General features: G+C 37.9%; 2 protein-coding genes across 2 annotated transcripts; one reads left to right on the top strand and one right to left on the bottom strand.

Annotated features, from left to right (window-relative positions):
* Window positions 1-3,595: 3,595 nt before the first annotated feature.
* On the top strand, window positions 3,596-4,546 carry OR8U3 (olfactory receptor family 8 subfamily U member 3; the record flags this gene model as incomplete). The annotated part of the gene is made up of 1 exon (XM_081155354.1): window positions 3,596-4,546. One exon carries the CDS (start codon window positions 3,596-3,598, stop codon window positions 4,544-4,546), a length of 951 nt encoding a protein of 316 aa, XP_081011480.1.
* Window positions 4,547-9,657: 5,111 nt separating this feature from the next.
* On the bottom strand, window positions 9,658-10,595 carry LOC308565772 (olfactory receptor 5AL1-like; the record flags this gene model as incomplete). The annotated part of the gene is given in 3 exon segments (XM_081155375.1): window positions 9,658-10,246; window positions 10,248-10,327; window positions 10,329-10,595. Coding segments are annotated over 3 exon segments (936 nt in total).
* Between the last annotated feature and the right edge of the window lie 5,205 nt (window positions 10,596-15,800).

Here is a 15,800-nt window from a genome sequence, read left to right as displayed (position 1 = left end):
TCTTATTATAAAACTCTGTATTGCAAACAAGATTCCCTACCGTAATTGCTAAAAGTAGGTTTACTTGCTAATCGGTTTCAAAGGGCCTTATTAAAAAGACGTTTCTCAGTTTCTTCGTGGGGACATATTAACTGAAACCAATCTCAACAGACAAAAGTTTCAGCTGAAGATTAATGAATATGCAGCTTAGTTTGAGTGCTATGAGATAATTAGCTGATTCCTCAGGGCTCGCTGGGTCCTCTACTGTGAAGCACCTCCCTGTGGGAGGCAAAATAGTGGAGTGCGAAGAGAAGAGGGTTTGAAGCCAGGTCTAGGTCTGTGCTCTGGCTCTTCAACCATCTATCCATGTCCTCCTGGGAAAGTCATAAACTCTGAGCCTCAATTAAGAAATAAAACTATTACAGCCCAGAGCAGTTTTGAGGAGTAAATCTATAATGGACATGAAGTCACTTTGCAAACTGCAAACTGATGATACTCTCATGATTATGAGTAGAATGATAGTGAAAACAATAATAATAACAGTAACTAAAATGTACTGGTGATTATTATGTGCCAGGCCAGGTACTAAAAAGGTCTGTGTACATTATATTATTATACACTGTGGTGCAGGATAAGTTGTTCTCACCTTTTCCATAAGGGAGGCTCAGAGAATTTAAATAATTTGCCTCAAGTCCCACCTGATAAATGTGTATCTTTAAACTATATATCTGATAGGTGGTTAATGTCCGAAATATATGTGACTCCTATAACTCAGGGGCAACAGAGCCCATGTGATCCAATTAAGGACTTGAATAGCCATTTCTCCAAAGGCTGCAAATGGCAAACAGGTGGCCAATGAAAATGTGGCCAATATCACTAATCAGGGGGAAATGCAAGTCAAAGTCACAATGACACAGCTCCTCACACCAGTCAGTATGGCTGTTATTTTACAATTGGAAATGTAGATGAAGATGTGGAGAAACTGAAATTTTTGTAGTGTCGGTGGAACTATAAATTGGCATAACCACTACTGAAAACACTATGGAGTTTCCTCAAAACATTAAAAATAGAACTACCATGGCACCATCTTTCCACTCTCCACTTCTGAGCATAAACCCAGAAGCCCTGAACTCAGGGCCTGAGGGGCCCGCAGGCCCAGCGCCTGCAGCACCGCCCGGCAGCCAGAAACGCGAACAAGCGCCCGGCCACAGCGGCGGGGCCAGAACGCGCGGATTACCCGCCGCGGAATATCACTCAGCTCTGAAAAAGGAAGGAATTATGCTGTATGTGACAGCACGGGTAAATGCTAAGTAAAGGAAGCCAGTCACAGTAGATAAATACTGTATTATGCCGCTTATATGAAGTATCTAAAGTTGTCCAAGTCTTAGACCCAGAGTAGAACGGTGGTTGCCTGGGCCTGGGGGCCGGGAAGGGGCAAGAGAGTTGTTCATGGACAAAGGGGTCAGTTATATATGACGAGTAAGTTTGAGAGATCTGCTCTACAACATGTTGTCTGTGGTTAACAATACTTTATTTTGTACTTAAAATTTTATGAAACGGTAAATCTCATGTTAAAAGTTCTTACCACCATTTGAAAAAAAACAACCAAGAAAGAAAGCGTGGTATCACAAATGACAAGAGATGAGACAATGGACATTTTCAAGTTTCAGAGGAAATCTAACATTTTTAACATGCTCATTGTGTTTATCAATGGTGTAACAGTCAGACTAGCTATAAAGAACTGGCTTCGGTGGTGGAGGGAAACGTTGAATTGGAAAGAGCAAAATTGGAAGCAGTAGACAACTATTTAAAGAATGTTGTCTCTAGTATATATGATATATGTTATATTTTAAAATGGTTTTCTAGTCTGAAATTTAAGGAGAAACTGGATTTTACTATTAATAAACACACAGTTCCTTTTTTATGTAGATTCACCAAGACAGAATCTAAAACCATGGTAGAAACAGGTCTGTTTTTAGGTAGGTTTTTGACTTTATCTATGTTTCTGATTTGTCTTACTTTATTTTTTCTTTTTAATTTTTTAAAATAATATATCTTTATTAATTTCAGAGAGAGGAAGGAAGAGGGAGAGATAGAAACATCAATGATGAGAGAGTCATTGATCAGCTGCCTCCTGCACGCCCCCTACTGGGGATCAAGCCTGCAACCCGGGCGTGTGCCCTGACTGGAAATCGAACTGCGATCTTCTGGATCTTAGGTCGATGCTTAACCTCTGAGCCATGCCCAGCCGGGCTTGTCTTACTTTTTAAAGCAAATGTCTTTTGAAACTTACTATTTACCATAGAGTTTACAGAGTTCCTCACATCTATTAATTCATTTGATATTCCCCAAAACATAAAAGATGTACCATTTTTATGATACATAAAACTTGATTTTACAGTTGAGGAAACTGAGGCTTAGAAAAGTGCAGACACTGCCCATGGCCTCATAAGTATGTTACTCAGGATTTAAGCGCTAATCTTATCCTTTCACAAAGCTCAAGATCTTATTGAAGCGAACCAGGGTTTGTGGCCTTTTTATGTTGTTTCCAGTCCTGTAGCCTACCTTGGCCTTCATGGAAACAGTCTGATTGGTACACTTGAAGTACGGTGCCTTCAGAAATACAGATAATTAAAAGATTTTTGTAATCCTCAATATAATTTGTCCAGCTCATCACACTTAGAGAAAAACAGGAAAGAAAACACCACAATTTTCAGCTATCTCTAGAGGTTCAGTTTTAGACCCAAAGGAATCGAGGAACTAATAAATCACCCAGACAACTACAGAACGAGCTCACAGGGAGCCAGGGCCGCGGCTGAGCAGGTGAGTCTGTGTGCAGAGTTGGTACCCTGAGTGCATCGCCAGCCCTCCACCCTGACCGGCCTTCCCATTAGGAACCTCTCTCCTTGGTGAGCTGAGTTATTAAATGGAATCAGTCTGCTTTAGAGATAACACCTCTAATATCTTAACTACCTTTTTCACTCTCATCCTCTGCTTTTTAGTACTTTATAAAGGATATCTATTTGTATTTTTACTACTCCATCAGTCTTCATTTCTCTCAATTTCCAATGAATTGTTTTAGCTTATAGAGCATAAAGTACTTAATCTATATGTAAGTGGGAATGGGGTGTCGGAAATGGGGTATAGGAAGTGGGTAAGTCATAGTAGATTATTTTGATATATTTTAAAGCTGTGGAACATGCACAAAATTGAAATACAAGGAAATAACATAGTGTCATTTATGAATTACACATTTTTGTGCTCCATATTTACATACGCATAATAAAGATAGTGGCAACAAGAACACTGAAGTATTAGTGTTAGTTGCCTCAAGATATTTTTTGCAGATAATATTTAACTTTTAACAAACATCCTCCTTTCCTTTCTAAAATTACAAAGCGAAAGAGCTCTTAAGAAGACTATTTAGAGTGTAAAAGACTCCTCTCCCTGGGCAAGTATTGCATAGCATTAGAGAGCTCAGGTGCACCTTTTACCCTAAACAAGATGACGTGATTCAGGAGAGAAGACACCAGAGATCACCTGTCCCCAACCCTGGCAGGGGCCCTGAAAAGTGTCATTTTTATTCTTCAACTTGCAACAGAATCCACCAGAATAAATGGCTGGTGTCAATGTCACGTACGTCACTGAGTTTATTCTCAAGGGAATTACGGACCGGCCAGAGCTTCAGGCCCCGTGCTTTGTGGTGTTCCTAGTCATCTACCTGGTCACTGTGCTGGGTAACCTTGGACTGATAACCTTAATCAGGATCGATGGCCGACTCCACACGCCTATGTATTATTTCCTCAGCCACTTGGCCTTTGTTGACCTTTGCTACTCCTCTGCCATCACGCCCAAGATGATGGTGAATTTCGTGGTGGAACATAACACCATTGCTTTCCATGCCTGCGCAGTACAACTGGGGTGTTTTCTCACCTTCATGATCACCGAGTGCTTCCTTTTGGCTTCCATGGCCTATGACTGCTACGTGGCCATCTGCAGTCCCCTGCATTACTCAACCGTGATGTCAACGCGAGTCTGCGTTCAGCTGGTGGCAGTTCCATACACATACAGCTTTCTGGTTGCTCTGTTCCATACCATTATCACCTTCCGTCTCACTTACTGTGGCCCCAATGTCATCAACCATTTCTACTGTGATGACATCCCCCTCTTGGCCCTGTCCTGCTCAGACACACACATGAAGGAGATTCTGATCTTCGCCTTCGCCGGCTTTGATATGATCTGTTCCTCTTCCATTGTCCTTACCTCCTACATCTTTATCGTCGCCGCCATCCTCAGGATCCGCTCCACCCAGGGGCGGCGCAAGGCCATTTCCACCTGTGGCTCCCACATGGTGGCTGTTACTATTTTCTACGGCACCCTGATCTTTATGTACCTGCAGCCCAAGTCAAACCACTCCCTGGACACAGACAAAATGGCATCTGTATTTTACACAGTGGTGATCCCCATGTTGAACCCCCTCATCTATAGTCTAAGGAACAAAGAAGTGAAAGATGCATCCAAAAAAGTCTTGGATAAAGGTTTTGAGACCTTAAAGATCTTAAAATGAAGAAAATAATGATATTAAGCGCTTTATTAAATACAAAACTGAAAGAAATCAAGCTTTCTTTTCCATTTCATGCGATTCTTTCCTAATCAATTGAAAGTGTGACTGTTACTTCAACAGAACTTGACAATTTTTACAAGGACCTGGGCCAGTCCTGGAAAGTGAGTATGATCTAGGATCCTGTTCAGCTGTTAGAGACCACTGAAGTTATATTCAAGCATAAACACAAACACACTTGCACACTGAAGTTATATTCAAGCACAAACACAAACACACTTTCAAACATACACACATGTGTATCCCAAGCAAAGTCAGCAGCTTCCTTTTGTTAGGACGACTCTGGAAACAAGACTCCCTGAGTTTGAATTCCATCTCCTTCCTCTATTAGCTGCGCAGCCTTGGACAATTGGCCTCAACTCTGCAACTCTTCCCAATTTTAGAAAATAATAGGACCCGACTCACTGGTTTTTTTTGAAGGCTAAACAAGTTAACATTTATGAAATACTTAGAAAAATGTCCTGTGATAATAAGTGCTAAATAAATGCTTGTTATATAAATGTATGTTATATGTAATTAAAGATTAATCCATTGAGTACTCAAAAGCTTATCGGTCTTTAAGTAGAGACAAACCTGGTTAGGTTTTCATTACGCGCCAGGCACTTAATCAAGTAGTCTTACTTAATAAAATTAAACAAACCAAGAAGTGTGTGAGGTTTCACCTCTAAGTTTCAATTATTTATAAGTTGCCTAAGGTCACATAACTAGTTATATGAAAATTCTAAACGCAAATTCAAGGTTTTGTTTTCCTAACACTGTGGGTGTTAAAAATAAGAGTAATACAATATAGATTATATAGACTTAAATCTGATAGTCAGTATCAGATTTTTAAATAAAATTTGAAGAACATGGTTTATAATATATTGTGTTTTTAAATGAAAAAATTCAATGTATTTGAATATTTCTCCAAATAGAAATAACTTTAGGAGTCTGCTATTTAGTCAGTCACCCTTATAGGATCATGACATGAAATTTAAAAATCAGTGATTTGATACACTTTTATTTTAACATGTCATAAAAATGATTCAATTAGTGATTTAATATTGTGTTATTATTTTAGAAGGAGATTGCGGTAGTTGCAGTCATTGCATAGAGGATAGTTTGAGGTAATTATTTCCTCTTCTGCACTTACTTTGTAAATAACTCAGACATGCTGCCAGAAGGTACTTTTAGGACCTTGTGAATTGTATAAATTCTCAGGTTTTTAAAGAAGTTTTGACAGAGAAACATGATGCTTCTATGTGCCACAGTTTGTCTTTTGAATGTACATTCATATGGACAGATACACACGCCTAGTCTCACTTTTACATACAAGACACATAGAAGCATCATAGGCAGTCTCTCTCTTTTTTTTAAATCCTCACCCGAGGATATTTTTTTCATTGCTTTTCAGAGAGAGTGGAAGGGAGAGAGAGAGAGGGGGGGAGAGAGAGAGAGAGAGAGAGAGAGGGAGGGAGAGAAACATCGATGTGAGAGAGACACATCGATCGGTTGACTCCCGCATGCGCCTGACCAGGGCCGGGGATGGACCCTGCAACCAGGTACGTGCCTTTGGGAATCGAACCTGGGACCCTTCAGTCCACAGGCCGATGTTCTAACCACTCAGCAAAACGGCCAGGGCCAGTCTCTGTTTTTACAGGTAAAGAAATTCACGCCTGTGCATCTTGGATCCTCACCTGAAAAACATGACTCTTCTGGGGTTTCTCTGCGTCTTTCTGCTTCATAAAATGAATTACAACAGCAATGCTTAGACATTAATTAAATAGAAGTTTTCACATCTTCACTCTATTTTTTATTATAAGTCTTTTTTAAAAAAATATATCTTTATTGATTTTAGAGAGAGGAAGGGAGAGGGAGAGGAGAGAAACATCAATGATGAGAGTCATTGATGGGCTGCCTCCTGCACGCCCCCTGCTGGGGACCAAGCCCGCAACCCGGGCCTGTGCCCTGAGCCGGAATCGAACCCCGATCTCCTGGATCCTAGGTTGATGCTCAACCGCTGAGGCATGCCTGGCCAGGCTTCACTCAACTTTAATTCCTTAATATCAGCAATCACTTCTTAAGGTAAACCTAGCTTTTCTCAGGGACCCAAAAATTCAAGCGTCCTTGACAGCCATGCTGCTCAGCTTCTTCCCGGGCAGGTCACAGCCACCGCTCTAAGTGGCGGGGCTCCTCTCTTGAAACCAGTCCCTCAGTCAAAATGTCAAAATCAGCATCCTTTTGTCTGCAAGTATATTGAAATAAAATGATTGTATTTTCACCCCTCCTTCTGTGATCTCCATAATGTTTTTGTATCTGGATATAGAATCATCTTGAAGACATTTTCTTGTAAATGAAAGGGGTTTTTTTTGTACCTGCAACTAATTTGTGGTCTACTTTGGATAAAAATCCAAGCAGTTATTTTTGTTGATGCTAAAAGCTTCAGACTTTGTGTTATATTCTCTTTGATTTAGCTTCTCTTCAATTCTTTTCAGCTTGTTGAGTAAAGACTAAATTGTTCTTAAAAGAACAGCACCCTGTCTGTATAACTTGGGTTTTTGTTTTGTTTTGCTTTTTTCTTATTTATTTTTTATTCAAATTTATCTTTATTGTTGAAAGTATTACAGATGTCCCCTTTTCCCCCATTGACCCCCTCCACCCTGCACCCACCCGGTCCCCAGGCCTTCCCCACAGTATTGTCTGTGTCCAGGGGTTATGCGCATACGCATATTAAGTTCTTTGGTTAATCTCTTTTAAATATTTTATTTGAATAAAAGACCATCACCCAATACTAAGATTTCTGCACTACCGTTAACAATAAGAGAAAGAAGAAAAGTAGCTGAAATTTATTGAATATGGGCTATCATTTGGCTTAACTCTATATGTTTAGCATTTATTAACTCATTCAGTCCTCTCATCAATACTAGCAGATAAGTCACACTCAGTCAAGTTTAATGTGAAAATCAAGATTTACAAGATAGACAGATTAAGTGGTCTTTAACCCATTCTACCTTAGAAAAAAGATAATTTAAAAATCCATTCAATTAATATTCCTTGAAAACGTACTTTGATTTAATTTAAAATACCAATTGTTCTGGGGGCACAAGATTTTAAAAAATTCATCTAGAATGTAACTATTCTAATACATTTAATTTATACTTTTTTGTATGCCTACTTACAATTCCCTTATATTCTCTCAATTACATTTCTCATTTATGTACTAGTTGGAAGGAGCCCATATTTTTTCTTCTACATATTTTGACCTCAGCAAGTAAATTAGAGTGTAATCTATGAAGAACTACCAGTGATTATATATTTATAGAACTCTTTTTTTCCTCAGGTTTTCCTGGTACTAAATTTGGTCTGTAAGTAAGTAAATGAAACATAGGGTGTTGGCATTTTGTTATACAAATAATCACACAGGTTTAGGCTCATTCGAGATAATTTCTTCAACAGTCTCAACTTATGTGAGAAAATTATGTCCCCAGAGTTGGTAAGGTTTATTCCTTGGATTTTAAACTGAAACAATTATGTAATAGCAAAGGGGACCTGGTGACATGAAAGTGTCAAAGAGAAATATAGTTAAGCTTTATAGGAACAACTAAGAATCTGGCTTTGAGGGGAGAGGGGAGATTCTCAGAAACATTAGAAATTATTATCACTGATGGTCAAAGAGACGATAAAGGCAGAGGGGCCTCTGCCCCCATGTGGTACCTTTCCCTTTACTTTCTTTTTCAGAGTATAAAAGCAACGTGGGGGATCCATTTGTGTGTCAGACTCAGGCTCACAGATCTTTCTAATTATATTTATAACTTCTGAGAAATTCAGTTTAAATCTAGTGTTCAGGTGACAATTTGTGAATTGCCTTTCAGTTTCATTTTTTTTAAATCCCAGTGTTGTATATCTATAGTTGGAAATATAAGATAATCACTAAAATTTAAGCTTTATAACTGGACAAAATCAAACTCTTGTTTTTCCAGTTATTAGGTACCTGTGTGTTAATGAATTACATTAACTGTTTTGGGTTTCTGTATCCTAAAAATATTCACCTATGAAGGGTGTTAATAAAAATTAAGTGAGACAGTCCATTTAAAGCACTTCTTCCAGTATCTGACACACAAAAATATTTAATAGATCTTAGCTTTATTTTTACTTTGAAAAGTTTAGAACTAAATAAATTCATAATTTATTAAATACAATCTTTACTACAGGTAATAAAAGTGATTTCTTTTTTCAAGAAAAAAAAAATGATGCTTGTTTTAATAGCAGTAATGGAGGAAACTAAAAAGTTCAGTTTAAAATATGTTCAAAAATACACACACACATAAAAAGTTAAAAGAATTAAATTGCTTTAAAGATCGCCGTAAAAGAATTCCTTACCTCTATATTTTTAGTTTGTTAATTTTCAAACGAGGCATATCATGTTGCCAACTATTTTTTGAAAAGCTATTACCCAATTTCCTGAGACCAAAAAAGGATCATTGATACAATAACAAATCTCTGTACCTCTTTTTCAATTTTGTTGTAAACTAAGCAGCTCTAAAAAAATAAAGTCTTAGAAAAAATGTTCAATCATATCAGTAGGGACATTGTAAAGTGAAAAGCAAGGTCTCTTTCCTGGCATTTTAAAATCAAAACCCTTCAACTGAGCACCATGTTATTTTTTTCCCTGTTCAACCATGGAAGAAAATCTTTCCTGGTACTTGCGATATTATTTGCATAGTTCACCTCTCTCAAGACAGCTTAAAATTCTCGATATCACAGTGAAATCAGATAAAGGGATAATTTTAAGGTGCTTTATTCTTTATTTCTGTTGTTGAAACATCTCGCGGTCAAAAAGAGCAGATAATTCTTATATCTTTTTATTGTTCAGCAACTAAATGAACAAACATTGATTGCTTACTGTGTGTAAGCAAAACCAATAAAATACCTATTTTCAAGGAAACAGAGATCAGGAAACTAAGTCCCAGAGGACAAAGGCCCCTGGGCTTACTGGCACTGGACCACTGGACCGGCCTTGATGTAGAGTTTCCTTCCTCCATATCAAGCACTTCTATTAGTAACAACACAACTCAATCTTAATTACGAGAATACACCTTTTCAATCATTTTTTTCAAAGCGTGTTTCACCTCCTGATTCCTCAAGCTGGAGATCAATGGGTTGAGCATGGGAAACACCACGGCATAGCACACGGAGGCAAATTTGTCTTTATCTAGCGAGTGGCTTGACTTGGGCTGGGGGTACATAAAGCTGAGGGTCCCATGACACAGAGAAACAGAGAAGAGGCGAGAGGCACCGGCGGAGACGGCTTTCCTCCTCCTGGCAGCAGAGCGGACCCTTCCGACGGCCAAGGCGATGAGCACGTAGGGTACGAGGACCACGGCAAGAGAGCAGAGCACGCTGAACCCGGCAACGACGAGCGGCATCAGCTCTTTGGCCCGGGTGTCAGAGCAGGCGAGAGCAATCAGGGGAACGTCATCGCAGTACAACTGGTTGACCACGATGGAGTCACAGGAAGGCATGTGGAACGTGGCCGCTGCTTGTATGAGTCCCACGGGGAACCCATAGACGTCAGAGCCAGTGGCCATCTGAATGCAGAGGTTCCTGGGCGTGAGAGCTACATGGAGCAGGGGGCGGCAGACGACCCCGGAGCGCTCGCACGCCGTGGCTGAGCACGAACAGGTCCCAGACTGAGAACGTGATGAAGCAGCACCCTTGGGTGGCACGTGCGTAGAAGGACATGCTTTTATATTTCACGAAATGAGTTCACAAGGGTGTTCGGTGTGACGGCGGAGGTACCGTAGAAATCAACAAAAGCCAGGTGACAGAGGAAAAAACACATGGGTATGTGAAGCTGAGGACTGACCCGAATTAGCACAATCAAACCCAGGTTACCCAAGGCCGTCACTAAGTAAATCAGCAGGAATGCACAAAAGAGGATGGCTTGCAGCTCTGGATTATCGGTTAGGCCCAAGAGGATGAACTCTGTGACTGCTGAATGGTTGCCTTTTGCCATGAAATAAATAAGCAATTCCATGATAAACTCCTCCAGAGCACACGCCCTGAATAATCTTGACTCTGTGAGATATAATCAGTTAAATGTGTGAAGATGCTCTGGATCACGAGGGTGTTATGTTAAATTCAGTCAAAGCAGACTCCCAACAGGCACTCTGAATTATGTGTGGGTTTTACTTATGCTTTCATTGTGAAAGGATTTGGTCCCGGCAGAAATCCCAAGGTAGAAAATCTACTGTCAAAAAAGAAAAAAAGTATTTCTATTAAAATTTTACAATCAATACAGTAGTAATGACTGTGTTGTACTTTTCTTTAAATATAAAGGAAAAAGGAACACTAAGAATGTGTTTTTGACAGCATATATAAAAGTGATTTCTTAAGTTGTAAGCTTATCTCATAAAATTATCATTTCATCACTTCATAAGAACATTAAAAATTACCAAAATTAGGTGCGAAAGATGTAAAGTAAAAGTCATAATAAACAGTTCCAAGAAGGAGTTAATACCCAAAATATATAAAGAGCTCATACAGCTCAACACCAAACAAACAAGCAATCCAATTAAAAAAATAGGAAAAGGGCCTGAACAGATATACAAATGGCCAACAGATACACGAAAAGATGCTCAACTTGACTATCTATTCAAAACTACAATGTGATACCACCTCACACCTGTTAGAATGGCCATTGTCAACAAGACAGATGATAACAAGGGTTGGAGAGGCTGTGGAGGAAAATGAGCCCTCATTCACTGCTGGTGGGACTGCAAACTGGTACAGCCACTATGGAAAGCAGCAAGAGGTTCCTCAAAAATTAAGAATAGAGTTACCATATGACCCAGTAATGACTCTTCCAAAAAATTTGAAAACACTGATTCCAAAAGACATATGCATCCCTTATGTTCATTGCAACACCATTCACAGTGGTCAAGACACAGGAACAACCGAAGGCTCCTTCATTAGATGACTGGCTGAAGAAGGTGTGGTGCATGTACAATGGAACACTACTCAGCCACAGAAAAGACCAAACACTGTGACAACACGGATGGATCTTGAGAGTATCATACTAAACAAAATAAGTCAGACAGAAAAAGTAAAAAACCATATGCTTTCACTCACATGTGGGCTATAAAACTGAAAGCAACAAATGAACAAACAAAACAAACAAACAAACAAACAAAAACATAGACACAGACCACAGTGTGGTGGTTACCAGAGGGAAGGGGGGTGGGGGGTAGTAAAGGGCAAAGGGGGTCAAATATATGGTGACGGAAGAAGATTTGACTTTGGGTGGTGGACGCACAATACAATGTACAGGTGATGTACCATAGACTTGTGCACTTGAAACCTGTATAATCTTATTAACCAATGTCACCCCAATAGATTCAATGAAAAATGTTAGTACTATTTATCTTTAGGCATACTGTTTGTTATAATTTAATTTTTTTTATTTCTTGCTCATCTCCATTTTCTATTTTTTTTTTAATTCACATATACTATTGATACTGAAGAAAAATAGGATTGTGAATTTTCTGGCTATGTCTTTCGGCAAAATACACACCAGTGAATGATTTTTCATACTGTAAAACAACTTTAAATGACAAAGAGACATCATTTTAGCTTCTATCCTTAAGTATCTAAATGGTTCAAAGTGAATAGCATTTGGGCAACATTTAAAAGAACTAAATTTAGCAGAACATTTTTATAAATTCAAACTGGATTTGCAGTATTTAAAAGCTAGTGGAATTGAAACGATGCTCTCCTTTCCTAAACAGAGCAGAAGATGAGTTTACTTGATTTTCCTTTATCACTACATTGTCTCAGGTAACTTCACATGCACATTGTAGATGGTCAGGATGGTCAAGGTAAAACATAATAAAATATAAAAAGCACATCCCTTTTATTTTGATTGACATCTCTTTGGAAAGTTTATCTTGGTTATTCCTTTCTCTTTTCTCTCGCATTCACCACATTTTAACCAAACATCTCAGAACAGACATTGATCCCCAATTTCTCAATCATATTTATAACTTAACCAAGTACATTGCACTTTACTTTCCCATAGTTTACTATCAACTTGCCTATTCCCAAATCCAATAAGGCCTCTTTTTCTTTGGCAGCTCTGCAGCATTGGGCGCTATTGAATACACTTTTGGTTTCCAGAACATGGCAGCCTCTGAGTCTATTGCTTGACCACTTAATTCTCTACCTGGGGGGATCTGCTTTTATCGCCCATGCATTAGAGATGTTCTTCAAGCTCTTTCCAAGGCCCCCACTGCTTCTGCCTTACAACTTCTGGTTCAGTGATCTTATCCAGTCCTCAATAGGTACCTATATGCTGATTATGCATGAATATATATATTTCTACCCCAGATTTTTTATCTAGTCCAGATTTATACATCTAAATGCCTCCCAGAAATTACCACTTAGATATTCTACATGTCCATCAAAAGTATCACATTATCACATACACAAAAGAACTTGGTATCTCCACTGGACCTAATACAGAAGACCAGGAGTGTATGTTTTCTATCTCAATGAACAGTTTTTCAAGTCAGAGTCCAATGATCTTTTACTGTGTTTTCCTGTTTCTCATGCCAATATACAATTTGTTCCCAATTTCTAACAATTTTATACCTTATATACTTTTCAAATGTGTTCATTTTTATTGTTTCCTTGAACCAATCGCAAGGACTGTTTTGTTTTGTTTTGCAACTGACACTAACTTTCATTCCTGCCTCCAATCTTTCCTACTGCTCTCTGTTCCTTGTATTTATAAACTTCTACAGATGAAGACTTCATTCTTACATTCGTCTGATTAAATCCTTCTATGTCTTCCTATTATCCTTAAGATAAATACCAAGTTCTTTAACGAGGTTGACATAACTCCTGAAAATTTAGTTCCCTCATTTCAGATCAGGCCAGTCTCTTTTCATATTCTTCATATAGTTTCCATGTTGCAGAAATTTCAAATTACTGAAATTATTCAAATGTGAGCCAGAATTTTATGCATGTTTTATTCTCTGCCCAGAACACTTTTATTCTGCTATCGTGTCCTCTGCTGGACTCTCCTTCTGCCTAACTTTCTGTGATCTGTTCAATCACTCCCTCTTGGAGCCTTTCATTAACTGTCAGCCAGGTTAAGAGCCCCTCATATGAACATTTTTGTACCCCTGGTTCCTTTGCCATAGCACTTGCTACGCTATGTTGCAACCAATTAGCATGCCTGTAATACACTTGAAACTGGAAACTTATTGTTAAGCAATAATATTTCTATTGTATACCCAATTTAATCACCTACCTCTAATAGTATCCAGTACACAGAAGATGCTCAATAGCTCTCTGTTAGTTATTAAATGAATAAAATTAATAGTAATATACTATGTTATATATAATATTAGACATTTTAACTCAACTGAGGATTCAGACAATCATGATACTGACTGGAAAAGTTCACATGATAGCAAGTTAAAAAGAGCAGCATGGCCCTGCAGGGTGTGGCTCAGCGGTTGGGCATCGACCTAGGACCCAAGAGATCCCTGTTCGATTCCTGGTCAGGGCACAGGCCCTGGTTGCGGGCTCGATCCCCTTCGGGGGCGTGCAGGAGGCAGCCGATCAATGGCAACTCTCCCATCATTGATGTTTCTCTCTCTCTCCCTTCCTTTCTCTGAAATCAATAAAAATATATTTTTTTAAAAAAGAAATATTTTTATTTTGAATGTTATCTCTCTCCAGGCATTAGTAGAATATTTATACTCTTTTGTCATTAGCATTCAAATGACCTTTAGATAACAAATTATTAAATTTTATGAATGAGTCACAAACTCAAAACCATTTTATGGGAACTTGAAAATTGTAAAATTATCATTGCATTTATTTAAAACATATACTCAAATATCTGCAGCTATAACTCTATCTATATCACAATTATCAGTTGTGTATGGTAATTCTCATTTATCAATTGTTCCCTCAAGTTCATTTGGAGAGATGGGATGAAGAACTCAGGTCTTTAGGCTCATAGAAAGAAAAAAATGTTATGCAAGTGTTTATAATTTACTATTACCTTTTTCATGTTGTTTAACCTTTAAAAAGACTCCACGTTTAGTTACATTGTTATTTAATTGATAAATAAACTTGTGGGAGCCTACCCTCACTACAGAGCCATTCTTTGACAACAAACATATGTTCTTTTCACTAGGCTACATTGCCTGCTGGGTTCATTGTGTTATAAGCTATAACATAATCAACAGTAACCAACTTACCCAAGGTTTGCCCAGTGTAACTGCCTATGATCCTTGTTATTGGCAAAATATTTCAATTATTTCGAGTATATTTGTTTAGGATGTATGATGCCCCTCTGGGATTCTATCCTTGAATTAGATTATTATTATTTAAGATAACTAGAAAAAATATAATGAGGTCTCATAGGCATGAAAAAAAACAATTCTCTCAGAGTCTTTCGAGACCAAACCAGACTTCCAGGTAAGTAGAAAAGCATGTTAAATTAATGATATAAATAAAGTTAGGATGCAGTACTATTCCCTTTAATAAAGTGAACTTGGTAAGTGTATAAATATGAAAACATTTTATATTTTTAAAATTTTTTTAAGATATTAACAAATCAGGAAAAATTATTTAGGCTATGCATCTTTGCTTTTAATGTGGGATATTGTTAATGCAACCAGAGAATCTTGAACTGGGGGTTTTGGAGGGGTGAGGAGTCTGAACTTTAGTCTCCCTTTGACTTGTAACTATATATTTACGTAATGGCTTTCCAGGAATTTTTTAATTTGAGAAATGGGGAAATTGGTATACATTTTTATGAACGAAAGAATTATTTTTAGTACACTTTTCATTTGAAAAATGAGATAATGGTGGTAAATTCGTATGGTTACTTTTACTTTTAGAAATTTCATTCTAAGTGAACATATTTAGAAATTTTCATTATTCATTGAACAAATAAATAGAAATCCTCTATTAAGACTAGGCATGGACAACCAAATTGTCCCTTGATAAGTGATTGGATAAAAAAAATGTGGTACATGTACAATAGAATACTACTCAGACATAGAAAAGATGAAACACTGCCATTTGTGACAACATGGATGGATCTTGAGAGAATCATGCTAAAAAAAATAAGTCAGACAGAAAAAGTAAAAAAATCACATGATTGCACTTATATCTGGGTTATAAAATTTAAAGCAACAAA

The sequence above is a fragment of the Miniopterus schreibersii genome (genome assembly GCF_964146895.1).
Source record: "Miniopterus schreibersii genome assembly, chromosome: 12".
In the NCBI taxonomy this organism is placed as follows: domain Eukaryota; kingdom Metazoa; phylum Chordata; class Mammalia; order Chiroptera; family Miniopteridae; genus Miniopterus; species Miniopterus schreibersii.
This window is presented reverse-complemented; position numbering and strand designations above follow the sequence as displayed.